At 41.7% G+C, this 17,046-nt stretch overlaps 1 protein-coding gene across 3 annotated transcripts in view; it reads right to left on the bottom strand.

Moving 5' to 3' along the window:
* Positions 1 to 14,871, bottom strand: part of clstn2 (calsyntenin 2) — a 132,224-nt gene extending 117,353 nt beyond the window's left edge. For 2 of the 3 annotated variants that reach the window (XM_034613395.1, XM_034613394.1), the window contains exon 1: positions 14,640 to 14,824. In XM_034613395.1, coding sequence (XP_034469286.1) covers positions 14,640 to 14,715 — 76 coding nt within the window. In that variant the 5' untranslated portion in view covers positions 14,716 to 14,824. Of the gene's footprint in view, positions 1 to 14,639 lie in introns of all 3 variants that reach the window. The other variant, XM_034613396.1, reaches the window with a different exon arrangement.
* Positions 14,872 to 17,046: the final 2,175 nt, after the last annotated feature.

A 17,046-nucleotide genomic window follows, 5' to 3' on the forward strand; every position in this document is an offset into this window, starting at 1 on the left:
TGACCAACTGGTGGGGGAAGGACAAAAGTGAACTTACTTTTTGAGGCAAGCAGGTCCATAATCTATACAATATTCATGGAGTGACAGCAGTAGGAGAGAACGACACTGGTTTTAGCTGCAGTCTTGGCAGACACACCACAGAGGCGTTCATTAATTATTTAGACTTCTCTACTACCACACTGTGCATTAGAGACGTGGTGTACAGGAAGTGCACATGGCATTAAACTGTGTGTGTGTGTGTGTGTGTGTGTGTGTGTGTGTGTGTGTGTGTGTGTGTGTGTGTGTGTGTACTCAAAAAAAGCATCCACCCACAACTGTGTGATGCACGTATACACCAACACAAAAACTTTTACACACAAGGGACTTTTTACACAAAAGCACACACCCACACACATACAAGACAACATCAGGTTTATATAGTTAGCAGTTGACATTTGGACAAACAAGCGCAGGGGTTGATCACAGCCGAGTGTGAGTCGTTCTAGAAGGAGCGAAAGGTGGCTGACTCCGAACGAAGAGACACAAAACAGATGTAAATGATTAAGGTTAGAGATGACAGCAAATGCCACAGAAGTCAGAGACACCAGAAGGGTAAGAATAAGAAAACAGGAAAAGGGTGAGAGGGAGGAGAAGGTGAGAGAGGGAGAGAAGGAGGTGAGAGCAGAACAGATGGAGATAGAAATTGACATTTGACATTTAAAACATGTGTAATTAGTCACAGAAGCTTCGTGTGTCACAGCAGATGAGAGCGGGGGAGTATAGATAACAACATCAACATAGAGAGGCTAAATCACACATGTAAATTGACAAGTAACGCATCATGCGGCCCTGCAGCTCTATCCACATGGTAGTCATATCAACAGAAAACAAAGAAACTACAAAATGAGGGGGGGGGGGGGGGGGCGCAGAGCGACATCCTGAGGGAACAGCAGAGACACAATGTAAGCTGATGTCACCGACTAGATCCTGGCTGGCAGAGACAGATACCCAGAATCAGCAGCAGCCTCAGCCTCAGGTACGCCCGCCCCTGCCTGCTGTGACATTACCTGCCTACCACCACATAATCATGATGAATCGCTCCGGGGCTTGCCGCCGACCGCCGACCGCTCACACCGCCAAACAATGAGTGGCAACGGCAAACATCACCACACCACGCAGCCTCTCTCGTCCCCTTTATCTTCCTTCGCTTTCTGTCACCGTGCTCTCGTTCTTTTTCCTTCTGCTCTGGCTCTCCACACCGCCCTCTTTTCTAGCCCTCCTCCTGTTGCCTAGCCTGATTCTTTTCTCTCTCTTTTGTAATTTCCAATGCATCTCTGTCCTCTATGCCTTCTTTCAACTTCAAGTGGGGCCAGCACCAGAGAGAGAAAGAAAGACAGCTGAAGGTTCAATACATCGAAGGACACTAGAGGTGACTTGTGCATGCATAGGACAGAGAGTATAATAACACTTAACCTGATGATATTTAAAATAAAAATCCCTTTAACAAAAACTGTAGAAAATATGTATGTAAATATAACAAGTGCATACTACAAACCAATGGCAATAACCACTTAACCAATTCATAGAAATGCACAACAAACAAACCAAAAATAAAAGACAAAAAAATAGCTACATTGGCCAAAAACAAATAGAAATATTTCACAGTAGTTTGATTCAATTGAAAAGGACAAGTTTCACACATGTTTCAGATAAGATACAGTGTCATTAGCCAGCGAGTCACCCACATCACTATTCAAAATGGTCCCCAAACTTTTTTTAATTTGTCTTGTTTACCCTTTTAGCCTATATGTTACAGTATCTTTTCCATTGTTAGACACGGACATCTCCCTAATCCATTGCCCAATACTTGGTTTATTCACGCTCTTCCAGGCAGGAGCTATGAAACGTTTTTAGAGAAGGAATCGTGACGATCGATCAATCCATCCATTATCTATAAAGCTTATCCATTGAGGGTCGCGGTGGGGACTGGAGCCAAACCCAGCTGACATTGGACGAGGAGCGGCGTACACCCTGGACTGGACGCTACTCCATCACAGGCCCAACATACAGAGACAAACAACCATCTACACCTACAATCAATTTAAAGTGTCGAACCTACCTAAACCCAATGTACATGATTTTGGACTGTGGTAGGGAGCCAGAGTACCTGGAGGAAACTCCACACAAAAAGACTGCGGCCAATAACCGGGAACCATCTTGCTGTGAGGTAACCGTACTAACCACCACTCCGCAATTGATGATTTCACCAAATAGACTGTATGTGGATAGGATATCAGTTAGATGGCAGATAATGCCGGCTGCAATGCGAAAGCCATGACAAAGTTTGTTAAACCATATTCATTCTGTTGTGTAGGAAACACTACACTACAGAAAAACTATAATTCAGAGAAAACATTTATGTGGAATTTCATAGAGTTGTTAATGTTTTCTTCAAAACATTTTCTTTTCTACATCATCTCACCACATAAAGAATGTGGGGGTCAAGGTCACCACAGGGGCGGGGGGGATTGATATATGTGGGGTATTATAGATATATAGTACTTCCACAGTATCATAAGTTAGAAGACTGTGGAGGGCATTTTCAGAATTTAATACTAAAGCCAAGCCATATTACTCTCGGCACTTTGTTTTAATCTACCACGGGGATCGGGGTGGCAAAGAAAACATTGTTTATCATCACTTTTCTCAGAAAATCAATACCTGACAACAGGGATGAATTACATATTCTGCAATAACAAAGAGGGTAGCATCAGCGCCTCATATTTTTTTAAATCACCTCATTCCTCAAAGTAATGCCGAACTAAAAGGAGGAGAGTATAAAAGCTATAAAAGCTGGTAAAGTCCGAGACGGTGATCCGCTGTCACCGATTCCCAAGCAATTACCGGAGTTCCCCTTCACTTTGCCCCTGCAGGCTACTGTCTTTATAAAGAAATGATGCTTGAGAGGCTAACAGCACCTTGTGAGGTAAACAGTGTAGCTCTTTAATATTTGATGGTGTCTCGGCCTAGTTGCTGCCGATGTGAGCAGTCGTATGGTAACAGTCGTCCATGTGGGAAGACAGAGGGAGGAGAGACAAAGGTCAGGGGTTAACAAGACGAATAAGCTGGACATCCTCCCCCTGATTTGTCTCATCTGCAAGCGTCTGTCTGCTCGCTCGTGGAGCTGCCATCTTGGACCACTCCGCTCACAGCTGATCCCCATTACTGAGGAGGACAGCTGCCTTGTTACAGAGGCTGAGGAGACGCTAAGTGAAAGTGTACGCGTGTGTCTGTTTAATTGTGCATGAGGGAAGGAAAGAGGGAGGTAAGTGCAAGGGCCATGGGGGAAAGGGCAGCTGTGGGAGACGAGGTATGAAGGAGGCAGAGAAACAACAGGCTCGTTTTCCAAAACAGTCACTACATGCTTAACTTGCATAGCTCGGGGGCCGTCATGGCTGCTAACAGGAGCACTCTTCTTTCTGATGACGGCTGAGAAACATTTTCCGGCCAACTACTAATAACATATAATGGGAGAGTGGTCACACGGAGGAAGGAGCGGAGGGGAGAGGACTGATGGTGTCTTTTAATGCTAATACATCCCAAACCAATACATCAGCAGGGTTATCAGAGCTGTCTTAGTCACTTCCACACACTTCCATTCATGTTATTTCATCTGTGATCCTCTTACCCTCTTTTCTCTCTCTCTCTCTCTCTCTCTCTCTCAACTGCCTCTAGGGATGTGAAGTTTTTCAAATAAAAACGTTTTGGTTTCCTCAGACAAAACACCTGTTTCCCGTGACAGGAAATGAAGTGAAATTCTCGGTTCAAACCCACTATAATCCAAACATATCATGGTGAGTAATAACTGATATTCGGCAAAGTGTAACAGGTGTATAAATGACACACATGTATCATTGTAATGTGCTGCTGTTCGACCCATTGCTTTGTAAATGTCTGACATATTTCAGACGATGTTGCCAGTGGATCGCATAAACGGTAAAATGAAACCTTTTATTGACGGCATGGTAGAATTTACTCTTACAATAATCTGGAGTGGAAAAACACATTCCTGACGATAGTATTCTGGTTTTAGTAAAGGCGGATGTGAAGTATGTTGCAGGAACAAGGAGGCTGACGGTTTCAACTATCCAAATTAAATTTTACACACCTCTCTTGATGTGCCTTGTGTGGTGTCGCTGTCTTTTCAACTCCACACACTAAATGTATTGTCTGCTTGTGAATGTAATTACAAAGGAAAGGTGCCACAGAGATGTGAGGAGTGAGAAATCTACACACAAATCCTTGGCTTTTCAATAGAAATTAAGCAGTTCAATGGTGGGTTAATTGTGACGGTATAAAGTGAAGAGCACGTCTTTACTTTAGATACTTACCAGGCTTTTTGTTTGCAATTTCTTTCATGCGACTGCCGTCATCACTTTAAAAACAATGCAGCAAAGTGTATTTAACTCAGAGGGGGAGTCATTTTACTGTCTCACACAAAAACATGTACAAAATATATTTGTCCTCTCCCCCTGTCGAGCAAAACAGAGAGATTCAGTAAATAATGGTCATTTCTCTACATCTAGCCTCTACAAGATAGAATATCTACCCTGCCGTTGTATGCCTCCCCCAACCAGGGCAGTGTCAGTCTACGTACATTAGTTTTCCGGACTCACTCAGACTTTGACCACCAAAATCTAAATCAGTAAATCTTTGAGTCCAGGTGACGAATGAAGAAATTCCCTAAAAGGTAGACTTGAGATATCATGTTCAAGAGGTTAACAACATGTTTTATGAGACTATCATGACCTTGACCTTTGACCACCCAAATCTAATCAGGTAATCTATGAGTCTATGTGAACATCAGTGTGTGTGTGTATATATATATATATACATAAAAAGAGTAATTAGGAGAGCCTGTGACAACGTACCATCTAACACAGCACACCAGTATCTCACATAATCAATAACAAGGCAGAGACAGTCTTACTTGAGCCAAATGTAAGAAATGGCTAAAGACCAAGTATCTTTTCATGAATAAAGTTTTACTTAGATCAGTTACTACAAAACCGCACAAACACATACTCTATGCCCAAATACTATACAAAAACATGTGAACAGTATCTGCTGTTATCTGCACATAACACAATCTTCTCACTTTTCCAGCCACCTTCTAAGAGGAAATATCACCTCAGTCAACAAAGCCATTGTCACACAAGTGTAAAAAAACTATTGTGAGATTTTATACATCACAATGCACAAAGGCCCGGAGGAGCTGCCGAGGATACAAAGGGATTTTCCATTTTGCGTTTGTAATGATGGATGTCAATCGATTAATGATAATGACCTGAGGAAAAAAAAAAACCTGGGTAAGCACCATTATCAGACCACAAACACAATGCTGAACCTGCAGAAAGAGGAATAGGATTTTTCTTTTTGCTGACAAAGAACCGAGCAATAATAGCAAAAAAGCTGCGGACTGAGAATAAAATAAACAAAAAGAAAATTCATTACGCCCGAGTAAGTAAAAATTAAAAATCATCTGTTGTGACTTGGACTTGATGGGAAAGGTTGTTGTGCTGACACGAGAGTGGTGGGTGGTAAAATACTGCTCGTTCCTTAGGGCCAGAAAATAAAGAGAAGGAGAAGGAGAAGAGAGAGCGAGTTAAACAGCTCTTTGTGGAGAAAAGAGTTTTGAGTGAAAGATCGTATGAGCATATAGTAAGAATGTATAGAGGAGGAGGAGCAAAGGACTTAGAGGGCAACAAACCATTCATCAAAAACAGTGCCGATGGGGAAGCAGGAGAGTAAATTACAAAACGGAAATAGAGCTTCCGCTTAGACGCATTTAAATTTATGGATCAGGGAATCAGGCAGTGGACTAGACGACTCACAATCACGTGAATTTGCTTCACATGGAACAAAAATGTAAATGGCCTCATAAGCCTGATGGCACCGGGTCAGCTTCTGTTGAAACACACAAGAAATTATACTTTGAATGTATGAAAAAAATAAGGTGATTCATTGACTTTCTTCAGTCCAGTTAAGTGCCCATCACACTTCCTGTTAAAGTAACTGGTAACTCGGAGAAGTCAATATTTGCGCTGGTGTAAAACCACAGCAGGTTTTGATTTGCTCAGTACAGAGAAGATAAATGAGATTGAGTCTTGGAGTAGAGGCCTTTTTCACAGCAGATGTTTTCACATGAAAATCCCATGTGTTACAGATAACTGCACTTTTCTCGTTACAGCATTTATTTAATAACTTTAATTATTAGCCCATTTCAGTGTGGATTCATTAAGCATATCAGACCCATGTTTTTGTGCTTTAAGAGATTTAATGTGTATTTTTTTTACTACGCCATCAAGGTTTGTTTATCGGGAAGATTTTTTGGAGACAGATCTGCTTTCTTCTTCGGCAAAGAAAATCTAATCTACTGTTCATTTGCTACCAATAAAAAAATTACTTTTCAACATCACATTATAAATGTAATCTAAGCCTGAGAAGCATGAAGCTGAAACTAATTAGCAGGTGAATGTGTTGGTACATAAACTGCCAAGATGGATTTTGCTCACAAAACAACATACAAATGTGAAACAGACAAACACAACAGTTGGATGGAGCAAAGTAGCTTCACAACACAGTTGTACTTTGTAACTACATAATTTAAATGATTTATTAATGCACCAGAAGAGGAGACAGAGTAAGGAAGGCAAAGGGATAGAGAGCAGAAGAAGGGGGGGAGGGGAGAGATGAAGGGGGCAATGACAGAGATGAAGACATGCTCTCTGTAGTGAGGTGAGGCTCAAAACTGGCAGCTTTACAAAGGAAGTAGAAGACGAAAATATAGAAGTGATCTGAGAGGTGAAACAGACACACACACACACACACACACACACACACACACACACACACACACACACACACACACACACACACACACACACACACACACACACACACACACACACACACACACACACACAAATCTAAAGTGCTGCTGCCACGAGGGGCGAAGAATAGAAAGACCGAGTCAAAAGGCGCAGACAGAGACAGGTAGGGTGATAAAGAAAGACTCATAAGAAGAAACAGAAAGACTGACGGAGAGAAACAGCGATAACTCCACCGACTGATGACTCATGAAAATTAAAACCTTTCTTCTTGCTTTTTCCCTCCCCGCTGAGACGTCTTTCTTCCCGAGCAGCCAATGCAATTTCAGGTACAGCAGGTGCACGAGTCTCTACATGCATGCAGATGTTGCACCCATGAATCACATCAGGATGAAGATATTTTAAGAAAAAGGAGGGCAGGTATTACTGTGAGGGAATAAAGGAAAATGAACAGTGATTTGGCTGCACTGTTATTCTCTGCGTGTAGCTGCCAACAACAATAGTATTGTATCAAAATCACAGTATCCCCAAAACACAGCCTCTAAATAATCACATTAAAACCATTCATCAGAATTACATAAGCTATAAAATTGGCTTATATAATAAAGTAATAGGCATTGTTAATTCTAACCAAACAGAAAGGTATTAAAACTCACTCTCTAATCTGCATTTTTGTGTATATTTTGTACGTAACAATAAATCCATTACAAACAAATTTAAAGGTATGTGTTACAAATTAAACATATTTTAAAAGGTTTAACTAATAAACTCATGCTGAATAAAATGCACATCTTTACAATGTAACTTGATCCTGCATTTTAATTTTCACTAACCAATATGTGAATATTTACCATTACTATGGCAACAACTGACATTAACTGTATATGTGCTAGTTTAGCTTAATCTTCCAAAGTACAATACAATTCAGCTACGTCATCAATCATAACAGTTACATCTACAACTAGACTGGCACTCAGGGGAGCCCATACCTTTACCAAGGCCAAACATTCCAGTTCTTATAAAATAAATATATAAAATAAAAAAGGAAATGCCTGATAACCTAAATGATTAATTTTATAGTTCATGGATCAATTCCTTAATCCGTATAAAGATTTACATTCTTTACTGGCCAAGACTCCACCCCTAAAGCCAAACTTGCTGCTAACAATTAAACTAACAAAATCATTAGAGCCCAAACCTCCGCCAAGGCCCAACAGTCTCCTTCTGAATCCACATTAAAATTCACTAGATACAGATTTTTATTTGGATCTGCACCAAATTGCACATAATCATAAATATCAGTCCCCTAAACATGTCTGATTATCATCAAGATCCATGAATTATTCTCTGAGAAATCAATGAAAATGATGCAAAACGTCCTCTCGCCTAATGTTACAGAAAGGGAAAATAATTCCTGGATCAAAACCTAAATTGGGTCATGTCCCATTGCTCCACAAAACTTTTATGGAAATCGGTTCAGTAGTTTGGGGGTAATCCTGCTAACTAACAAACAAACAAAGGTGAAAACATAGCCAACTAAGTGGAGAGAGCTAATAAAAAACGAAGGTGAATAAAAGATAATGAACAGTGATTTTGCTTCAGTGGCTTATTCTCTGGGTGTAACTGCAAACTGAAGACTGTAGGGCGTGGATGGCTTGTACACCCACATCTGGGTTTCTGTCACGCTACTAAATAAAGAACATATACTATAGACAAAATAACATATGTGTAGCTACAAGTGAGTGGGTAAATAAACAGAGATGTTCTATATACCACACAGATATGACTGCAAACCACACAAACTGACTTTATCATTTGCTCCACACACACACAGCTCAGTCTCCTGTCAAGGTTTTCTTTTGTTGTCTTCAAAATAATTTATTTTTCAGTCACTGTTCGAGTCGCCTTGTAGGCAAAGTATTAAAGGGTTGAAAGAATTTCCTTTGGCATGACTTGCCGCAGCACCTGTGATGTTACACTATGTAGTTTCACTTTGTAGCCCACCTCTCCAATATTTACCTAAACATGTGGTTGTAAAACATCTCCGGAATCATATTTCACGATGGGAAATACATGGCTCTTTCATAGTTTCTACGGGGGAGAATCAGAAGCAATGAAAAAATCTAATATAAAGCCACTTCAAAGCTTAAAGTGAGGCTTTCGACTGATTATGCAAGAGACCCACACAGGACAACTTGAAAGGAAGATGAAGGAGATGACTCAATCCAGTTCGGGCTAACATGGAAAGAGCTTTGTGTGCGTGTGTGTGTGTGTGTGTGTGTGTGTGTGTGTGTGTGTGTGTGTGTCCTATATTACATTTGGTCGAAGTTGAACACACACTTCAATGTTAACACATTTTATTAGGTGCACAAATACACAGCAAGCTAATAAGTTTGTATTGGACTTATAATTAAAATAGCGCTCAGTGGTGCATGACTTCATAACTGGAGGCTTTATCATGAGTCACAACAGAATGCGCCCTATTGTTTAATAAAGGATTGCCAGGCCTGTGTGCATAGAGACAAAAGATAACACTTCAATGACACCAGCTCATGGGACACAGCTGAAGCACAGCGCCTCAGCTCAGTCTGTAAGACGCTGTTGAACAGCTATTCAGCCAAACTCGAACCATGTTAAAAACTGGGACCATACTTTTATGAAGACTAAAGAAAATGATATCCCATTTCAAGAGAAAATTTTAAACAAAACCTCCGAAGAGAAGGCATTGATCCTCCTCCTCCTGTCAAGTCTCTCTTGAAAGATAGCGTCTCAATGCAGCGAATTCAATTATTAACTTTTTAAATCACTAACCTACCATCATATCACTTCAGTGTTCTTTAAGCAGTTTAAGAGAAAAGCACAGTGAGCAGCTATAACACATAATTGATCTACCTCAGATATGTGAAATATATCTGATTTGTTAGAAGTTGTTGCTGCCTGTCGTTTCTTTGTAGTCTTTTTATGTGAGTTTGCACATAATTCATGTAGCATCATGAGTGTGGGGGAATCAATTCTTTCTGTTTTGAGCAGCTGTGTTTCTACTGTCAGGTTAGCAAGCATGGATGAACTAATAGGTTGCTGCTAAGGTTGTTCATCTCATGTCATGTTATCCCTTTGATATTTTAGTACATGGCAGTAATTTGCTGTGAATTGGATGGAATACAATGGAATACAATTGAATGGATACAGAGCCGAAAAGAACCAACCCACTTTGTTCACAGACTGCATTTTACAACAACTATAATAATGATATATTACCTTTCTGAAACATACACTGAAGTCTATAACTGTAGTTTTATGGTTGAAGTTTGTCCAATGATGTTAAAAAGGAAATGTAACAGTAAATCAGCTATTAATTGTCCTGGATTTTCCCCTAGCGCGCCCTACTTAGCCAGTAGGTCACTGACACTATGGTGAATGTTTTCAACGGTTTTCTATCTATATTAAGATCTTGGTTCTTTGTGAATTCATTGTAACGACAAATAGACAATGCAGTGGTGTACTGCGGCACCTCACTGAAATTTGTCCGCATTATGAGAGTGTGTGCAGTCCTTATTCCAGGACTGGGCTTACTGGTCAATCACAATGCTCATTAGACTCTAGACTAATGCAGAGTCCCCACATAGTAAAGCTTTGACAGAACTGAACTGCAACACATCTGTTGTTGCAGTTGACACTTAACTGAATTATAGTGGGATCCAGATGTATTCTTAAGTGTAACTGACTAACCCATGCACCAGTGTTGTGATGCTGCAGGGACAGACAGGGTTTGGGGAAAGCGTGTCTACATCCATTTCCTCCTGTCCAACTCTCTGTGTTTGTAAATCTCATGATGAGAAAAAACCAGACAATAAAAGAAAAGGAAAGTAAAAGGGTGATGGTGTACTTACTATACCGAATCCACATGCACTTTATTAAAAAAAAAAAGTGTACGTCTCCTTTCATGCCTCTCTACCTCTCGCATTACCTTGTCTCCTCTCTCTCTGTCTCCATCTCCTCTACAGCACCACCCTGCTCATTTACCGATGAGCCGCCACCTGGCAGAGCTTCAAGGGGAAGATGTGTGTGTCTTTATAAAGAAATAAGTGTTTAAAGGGGTAGTTTTACAGCATGGGAGTGTTCAAGTGTCTGTGAATGTGGGTGCACGCTTTAGTGAGAGAATAGTGTCTCTCAGAGGTGAGCACTGCATGCAATGTTTATCCACCACATATTGAGCAGCGCTGACCAGAGAGCCCCATCGGGCCCATTGGACCAGCTGGTGTGATAGTGGCACAGACACAGCTCTAAACATAAACACCTCTCTCTCTCACACTCACACTCACAACACACACACACACGCTAATTCTCTCCTCACCACACATACATCATCCGATGGCAGTCCTTCCATTTTCAGTCCTCTCCTCCACCTTACGCCTCATCAGACATATTATAATTAGCTGTGCTGAGTAATTAACATCCAAATTAGGACATTCATTTGCATATCTGCCCTCATTTGCATACACTTCTCGCAGCACACGGACCTGACATTCCTCCACAGACGACTAAATGCCAAGCACAAGGGTAACAATCAGTCTTCCTCGATACACAGCTCATGCACACATGGGTTTCACAAACAGTGAACATGCTGCATATCTTCTCCTTTGCAAACCATCATGTCCAATGGCAGAGACATCTCACACGAGTGCATTAACAGAAAACACAAACGCAAAAGCCATGAAACAAATGCAAAAGGGACAACACAACTAAAACAGTGACACAATGGAAACATAATCACAACAGAACCGAGCATCAACGGATGTTTACTGAAACATTTGTGAAAAACACCTACGTTTTTACTTTTACTGAAACACCTCAAACAGACAAGGCAACTGGATTTCTGGGTTTTCACAACACGGCTCACTTGACCGCAGCAAGTAACTCCTGGTTCATTGTCAACATCTGCTGACGCTCCCTTCCGTTGTGGTTGTGTTTCCGTCATGGCGCTTTTGCCGTTGTGTTGTAGCTTTTGCTGTTGTGTCGTGGCTTTTGTGGTTGTTATTTTCATCAATGGGCTTCTGTGAGAGCAGGGGTAAGAGGCAGACAAAAACTGGGAGGGAGGGAACATAACTGGGATGAAGAATAGAGTCGGTACTAGAGGAATCCAGGATAGAGTAAGAATGTGACACTCCAGATGAGAAAAGGCAAAGTAAGACAGACGAAGACTGTCTCACCGTTTATACGTCTCACTTAAGCCCATAAAACTCTGGAATTGAATCGACAGCTATGAAGAGAGAAGGAGAGAGCTCTGGAAATCAGACTGAGATGTGTTCAGGCTCGAAGAAAAACGGAGTGAAAAGAGGGAGAGTGACGAAACACTTCTCTCCCTGTGACATTTGGCCTCTGAATGGCATCAGCTCACCAGAGCGGAGCAGCAGAGAGTGATGCTGAGTCGAAGCAAGAAAGACAGAAAAAACACAAGTGAGAAAGCAGAGGAAAGAAAGAGAATAGGACGGCATGAATGACAGTAAAGACGGGGGGGAAAAAGGAAAAAGCACAAGAGGACGGGGGAGAGCAGTTCCCGGCAGACATTGTTTCACCAGTCATTGCACAGAAGAGGAAAGCCTGAGTTATGCTTCAGAGTTCCACATTGCTTTCACGATTTATGTTCCGGCGAGGATAATGCAGCTAGACGGCTCTGTTGAAAAGACAACCATAAATCTGATCTTGTTTTCGATTTTTTTTTTCCTTCTCCTGTTCTTTCTCTTTCAACGCCCCTCATATCCTCTCAGTCTGTGTTCTCTGGCAATCATCTGCTCTGGTCCATTTCCCCGACTTCTTATGTAAAGGTATTCAGCGGTAAAGCCTTTGTCTCATGTATATACTGTATTCTGCTGAGCTTGTGGAGCGCACAAAATGGAAAACCTCCACACACACAAATAAATCGCTCTCTGGGTCTATCTGACATCCAGTCAGCACCGAGGCCTTGATCGTATCGTTCTCTAACATTAAGAGGAAATGGCTTTTACATAACAATACCAGGTCATCTCGGTTCTAAAGAAGCGATATTGATTTTTTTCTTTTGACTGGGTTGAAGCCAATCTAGCCATTTCATAATATGACCAGATTGTGGTCCTCTGCACTGCGTAGCCAATAACAGATGTAGACATTCTGTACATATATTGTATATGTCAATCAAAGCTGAGTCCACGCTTTACATTCACCTTTGAAAACTGAGTGAGTTATTGAAGCCTATAGAAAAGACTCTTCTATACAGTTAATCCAAACCCAGCTACAGTGGCCTTGCTTCTGGCTCCTGGCCACATGGAGGTCTTTTATCAACAGACAGATAATTATATTCGGTTGAATCTAGACAGTAGGTCGGTTCAGCACTTTGACTGCAAAAACCCAATGAATATCACAGGAAACCACCATAGATCGTATATGAAAATGGACGACACGTCTCCGATTCTTCATAAAGCCAAAATATCCAGGATACGAATGCCGCCATTTTGGGCACTCGAAGCCATTCTGCGCAGTAGTAATCGGGGAATGAGGCAGCGGTAGGAAGGTCGCGCCAATCCAACTGTGAGTCAGACATCAATCATGACAGTTCACCCCGTTTTTTTAATGGCATCACGTAATTAAAACCAAACTTATCAGTAAAATAAACACTTGAACAAACATCAGTGTGATAAGAACTACCTAAAGTGACAGAAATATCTTCGAGAGGGTGAGAGAGAGAGAGATATGTGAAGATATCACGGGGTGAGGACATGATTGAATACAACACCCTGACAATGGCTGCCCTCCCTGAGCACTAATCGATTATCATAACTAGAAATCATCTTCAGATCGCTGGCCAACCGGCCAATCATGACCAGCAACTAACCGCTGACGCCCTCGATTAATGTTGAGTTAATGGTGTTAATCATTTCAAAAGCAACTGGGGCCATGTAAGGATTCATCTGAGAAGAGTTTCCCAGAAACACTGTTTGAAAGATAGGTTCTCTCTCCACAGTCGCCGCTGCTTGCCATTTGTGGGAATTGTTGGGTTTCTCTATAATATTATGGGGTCTCTACCCTTTAGAGACATAAATACTTGTATATGGATTCTTAGTGTGTTAAATAAGTAAAAGGGTTAAATTATTTCTACCATCAGAGCAGAAATGATAAATTATCAATCAATCAATGGTCAGTTACTCACTTAGAGAATTGAGAAAACAAATTTGGTAATCAAATAATCATTTTGTCATTTTTACAGCTCAGTAAACAAAAAAATCTTGGTTTTAGTTCCTAATTTGTCTGGTTTTGCTGCTTTAGTTGACTAATTTTATATATGAATTGAATATATTTTTGGTTTATTTCAACACAATACAGGGTTTTAGGACATTGAAATGGGTGTTTTTCCTTATTTTTGATCATAGGTCAAATGAATGATGAAAGCAGCCCTGATGTCTATACAACAGTCACATATCACCCAGCTTTTTATTTACCCCACCACAGTAAACAACAACAAAGCTGGAACTTCCCACTGCCCCTGAACACCTGTCCTGATAGTCACACCTGTCCGCCATCACGTGAACCTCCGGTTAGCGAACAATTCACAAGTAGAAAACACGGTAATTTACGGACTATTCCGCAAGAACTTAGCGTCAAACAGCCTAAGAAAAGTACAACACAAATGGCTACGAAGTTGTCGTACAAACCGTTGCAACTCAAATGCGGAAAAAGCAACAAACATGTCGAAGCTAAGTTGATTTCCCTCTTTCTTTTCTTTTCTCACGTGCCTACCTTTTCCGCCGAGAGTCCGGGAGGAGCCCCAGATAAAGAAGAAGAGCCAAACGGAGGAGAGCCCGGGTGTGTGCATGGTGGTGGAGCCGCTGCTGCTGTGTGTGTGTGGGTGATGTCTGCTCCGTCCTCCTCCTCCTCTCCTCTGATCCTGGATCTGCTCCTCCTGAGCGAGAAGAGCTTCCTCTGCTGCTGCTAGAGCGAGGAGGGAGGAGAGACGGCGTGGGTCGAGAGACACTCACTGACGACAGAGAGAGAGAATCTAGAGAGAGAGAGAGAGAGAGACTCACCGACTATCATTAGGAGAGAGAGAGTGAGGAACTCACTGACTATTGTGAGGAGAGAGAGAGAGAGAGAGAGGGACCCACTGACTATCGTTAGGAGAGAGAGAATCACCTACTGTTGTGAGAGAGAGAAAGAGTCCTTGAGTATTTTGAGGAGAGAGAGATAGTCTCTGAGTATTGTGAGGAGTGAGAGAGAGAGAAAGCTAGTCTGAGTATTGTGAGGAGTGAGAGATAGTGAGTCTCTGAGTATTGTGAGGAGAGAGAGATAGAGTCTCTGAGTATTGTGAGGAGTGAGAGATAGAGTCTCTGAGTATTGTGAGGAGTGAGAGAGAGAGAAAGCTAGTCTGAGTATTGTGAGGAGTGAGAGATAGTGAGTCTCTGAGTATTGTGAGGAGAGAGAGAGAGAGCTAGTCTTTGAGTATTGTGAGGTGAGAGAGAGAGAGAGTCACTGAGTATTGTGAGGAGTGAGAGAGAGAGAGAGAGAGAGCTAGTCACTGAGTATTGTGAGGGGAGAGAGAGAGTCACTAATTATTGTGAGGAGAGAGAGATAGTCACTAAGTATTGTGAGGAGAGAGATTCACTGAGTAATATGAGCAGAGAGAGAGAGAGACGTTCAAACAGCATCAATAAAACCACATAGCCGCTTGTTTCTTTTCAAAATAAAACAGAATTTAACACTATTGTTTAATTGTGTAAAAGTAGAAAACCAAAATTGCATGTATACTCTTATGACTTTATGTGACTTTTTATACTTCAACGTGTATGTTATGACACTGTAGTAATTATAGGCCCTCCAGAACTATTGTACAACAAGTCAGACAAATTGTACGCTTTGAAGAATCACAGTTTGCTTTTGAGGCAATGGTTTTGGTGAGCTTCATGTAAAAAAGAGAGAAGCAGCGATTGATGGACAGCAGGGGAGATAGAGGGGGATCTGTGGGAGATGAGAGTGAAATGTGTTGGTGGTGTGGTGTTATTATAAGGGGGGGGGGGGGGTCGACACCCCCAGGACGGGCTGCATTCCCACCAGAAGAACTATTAAATCAAAAATCCCCAAGCTGTGGTGCGATAGGGCACCACGAGTTTACCACATCCACCGAAATGAGGCAATGACATTTATTATGGGAGCTGTGGGAGCACAGTGCTACGAGCGCAGAAGGATTCAAGCTCGACACATGAAACTGCTTCTAAATCAATGATCCTTAGAACCCTTGTATTTATCTCGTGGTCCCACCTGAGACCCCCCACCACCCCAGGTTGGGAACCACTGCTCTAAAAAGCTTCATACTAACATTTTCTTGACACTTGCTGATATCATATTAGATCAGTTGCCTCGCTTTGGTGATCTCCACCTCCTTGTCATTTAAGATTCATTTGCAGCTTATGTGCGTCCTTGAGGTGGTTTATTTAGCTGTTAACTGTCTGTGTAAGTCAGACTACTTTGGGAAATGTAAAAACTAAATTAAGGAATGACACGAGCTGTGGATTTTTGAATGTCCTCACTGTTCATAATTGAATGAGGCAGCTGTTACGCTGTGTTTCCATCTGTATCCTCCTAACCAGAGCCCGAGCAGCACAGCCATACTCCCCCTCACAGATTTTGAGTCTTTCAGTTTTCACCCTGTGGCGGAATCACTGTTTTTTTCCTCTAAAGGCCGTGTGTTCTTCAATTATTCCCCCATGTTCCTTCTTCTTTTGGGTGTGGGTGTGCGTGCAGGGGATTAGAGAGAGGGGGCAGACCTCAAGTGAGTTAAGAGGATAACAAAGATAGAGCGTGCACACACTCACACACACATGCATATGGAGACACACATGCACCACCACATTTATATGCACACGCAGTCACATCTATTCCCAATTGGCTGTTTCCATGGGCAGCACCTAAGTTACAGCGGCGCAGCGACGGAGCAAAGTGTGATGAGCTGTTTGTCCCTCTTCCTTCAGCTCAAGCTCTGAGGTAAACAACCGTTTAAGACGGGGGAAAGAGTCATTTACTCTCGGATCGTTAAGGTATTGACACAGCCCAAAAAGTTTATGACTGCTAAATTATTCATCTTGTTAATAAATTAATTCATTAAGTTACTGGACCCTCCTTGTGATAAGGTATTTTATTTTGTCTTAAACAG

This window comes from Hippoglossus hippoglossus, chromosome 17 (assembly GCF_009819705.1).
Source record: "Hippoglossus hippoglossus isolate fHipHip1 chromosome 17, fHipHip1.pri, whole genome shotgun sequence".
Taxonomy (NCBI): domain Eukaryota; kingdom Metazoa; phylum Chordata; class Actinopteri; order Pleuronectiformes; family Pleuronectidae; genus Hippoglossus; species Hippoglossus hippoglossus.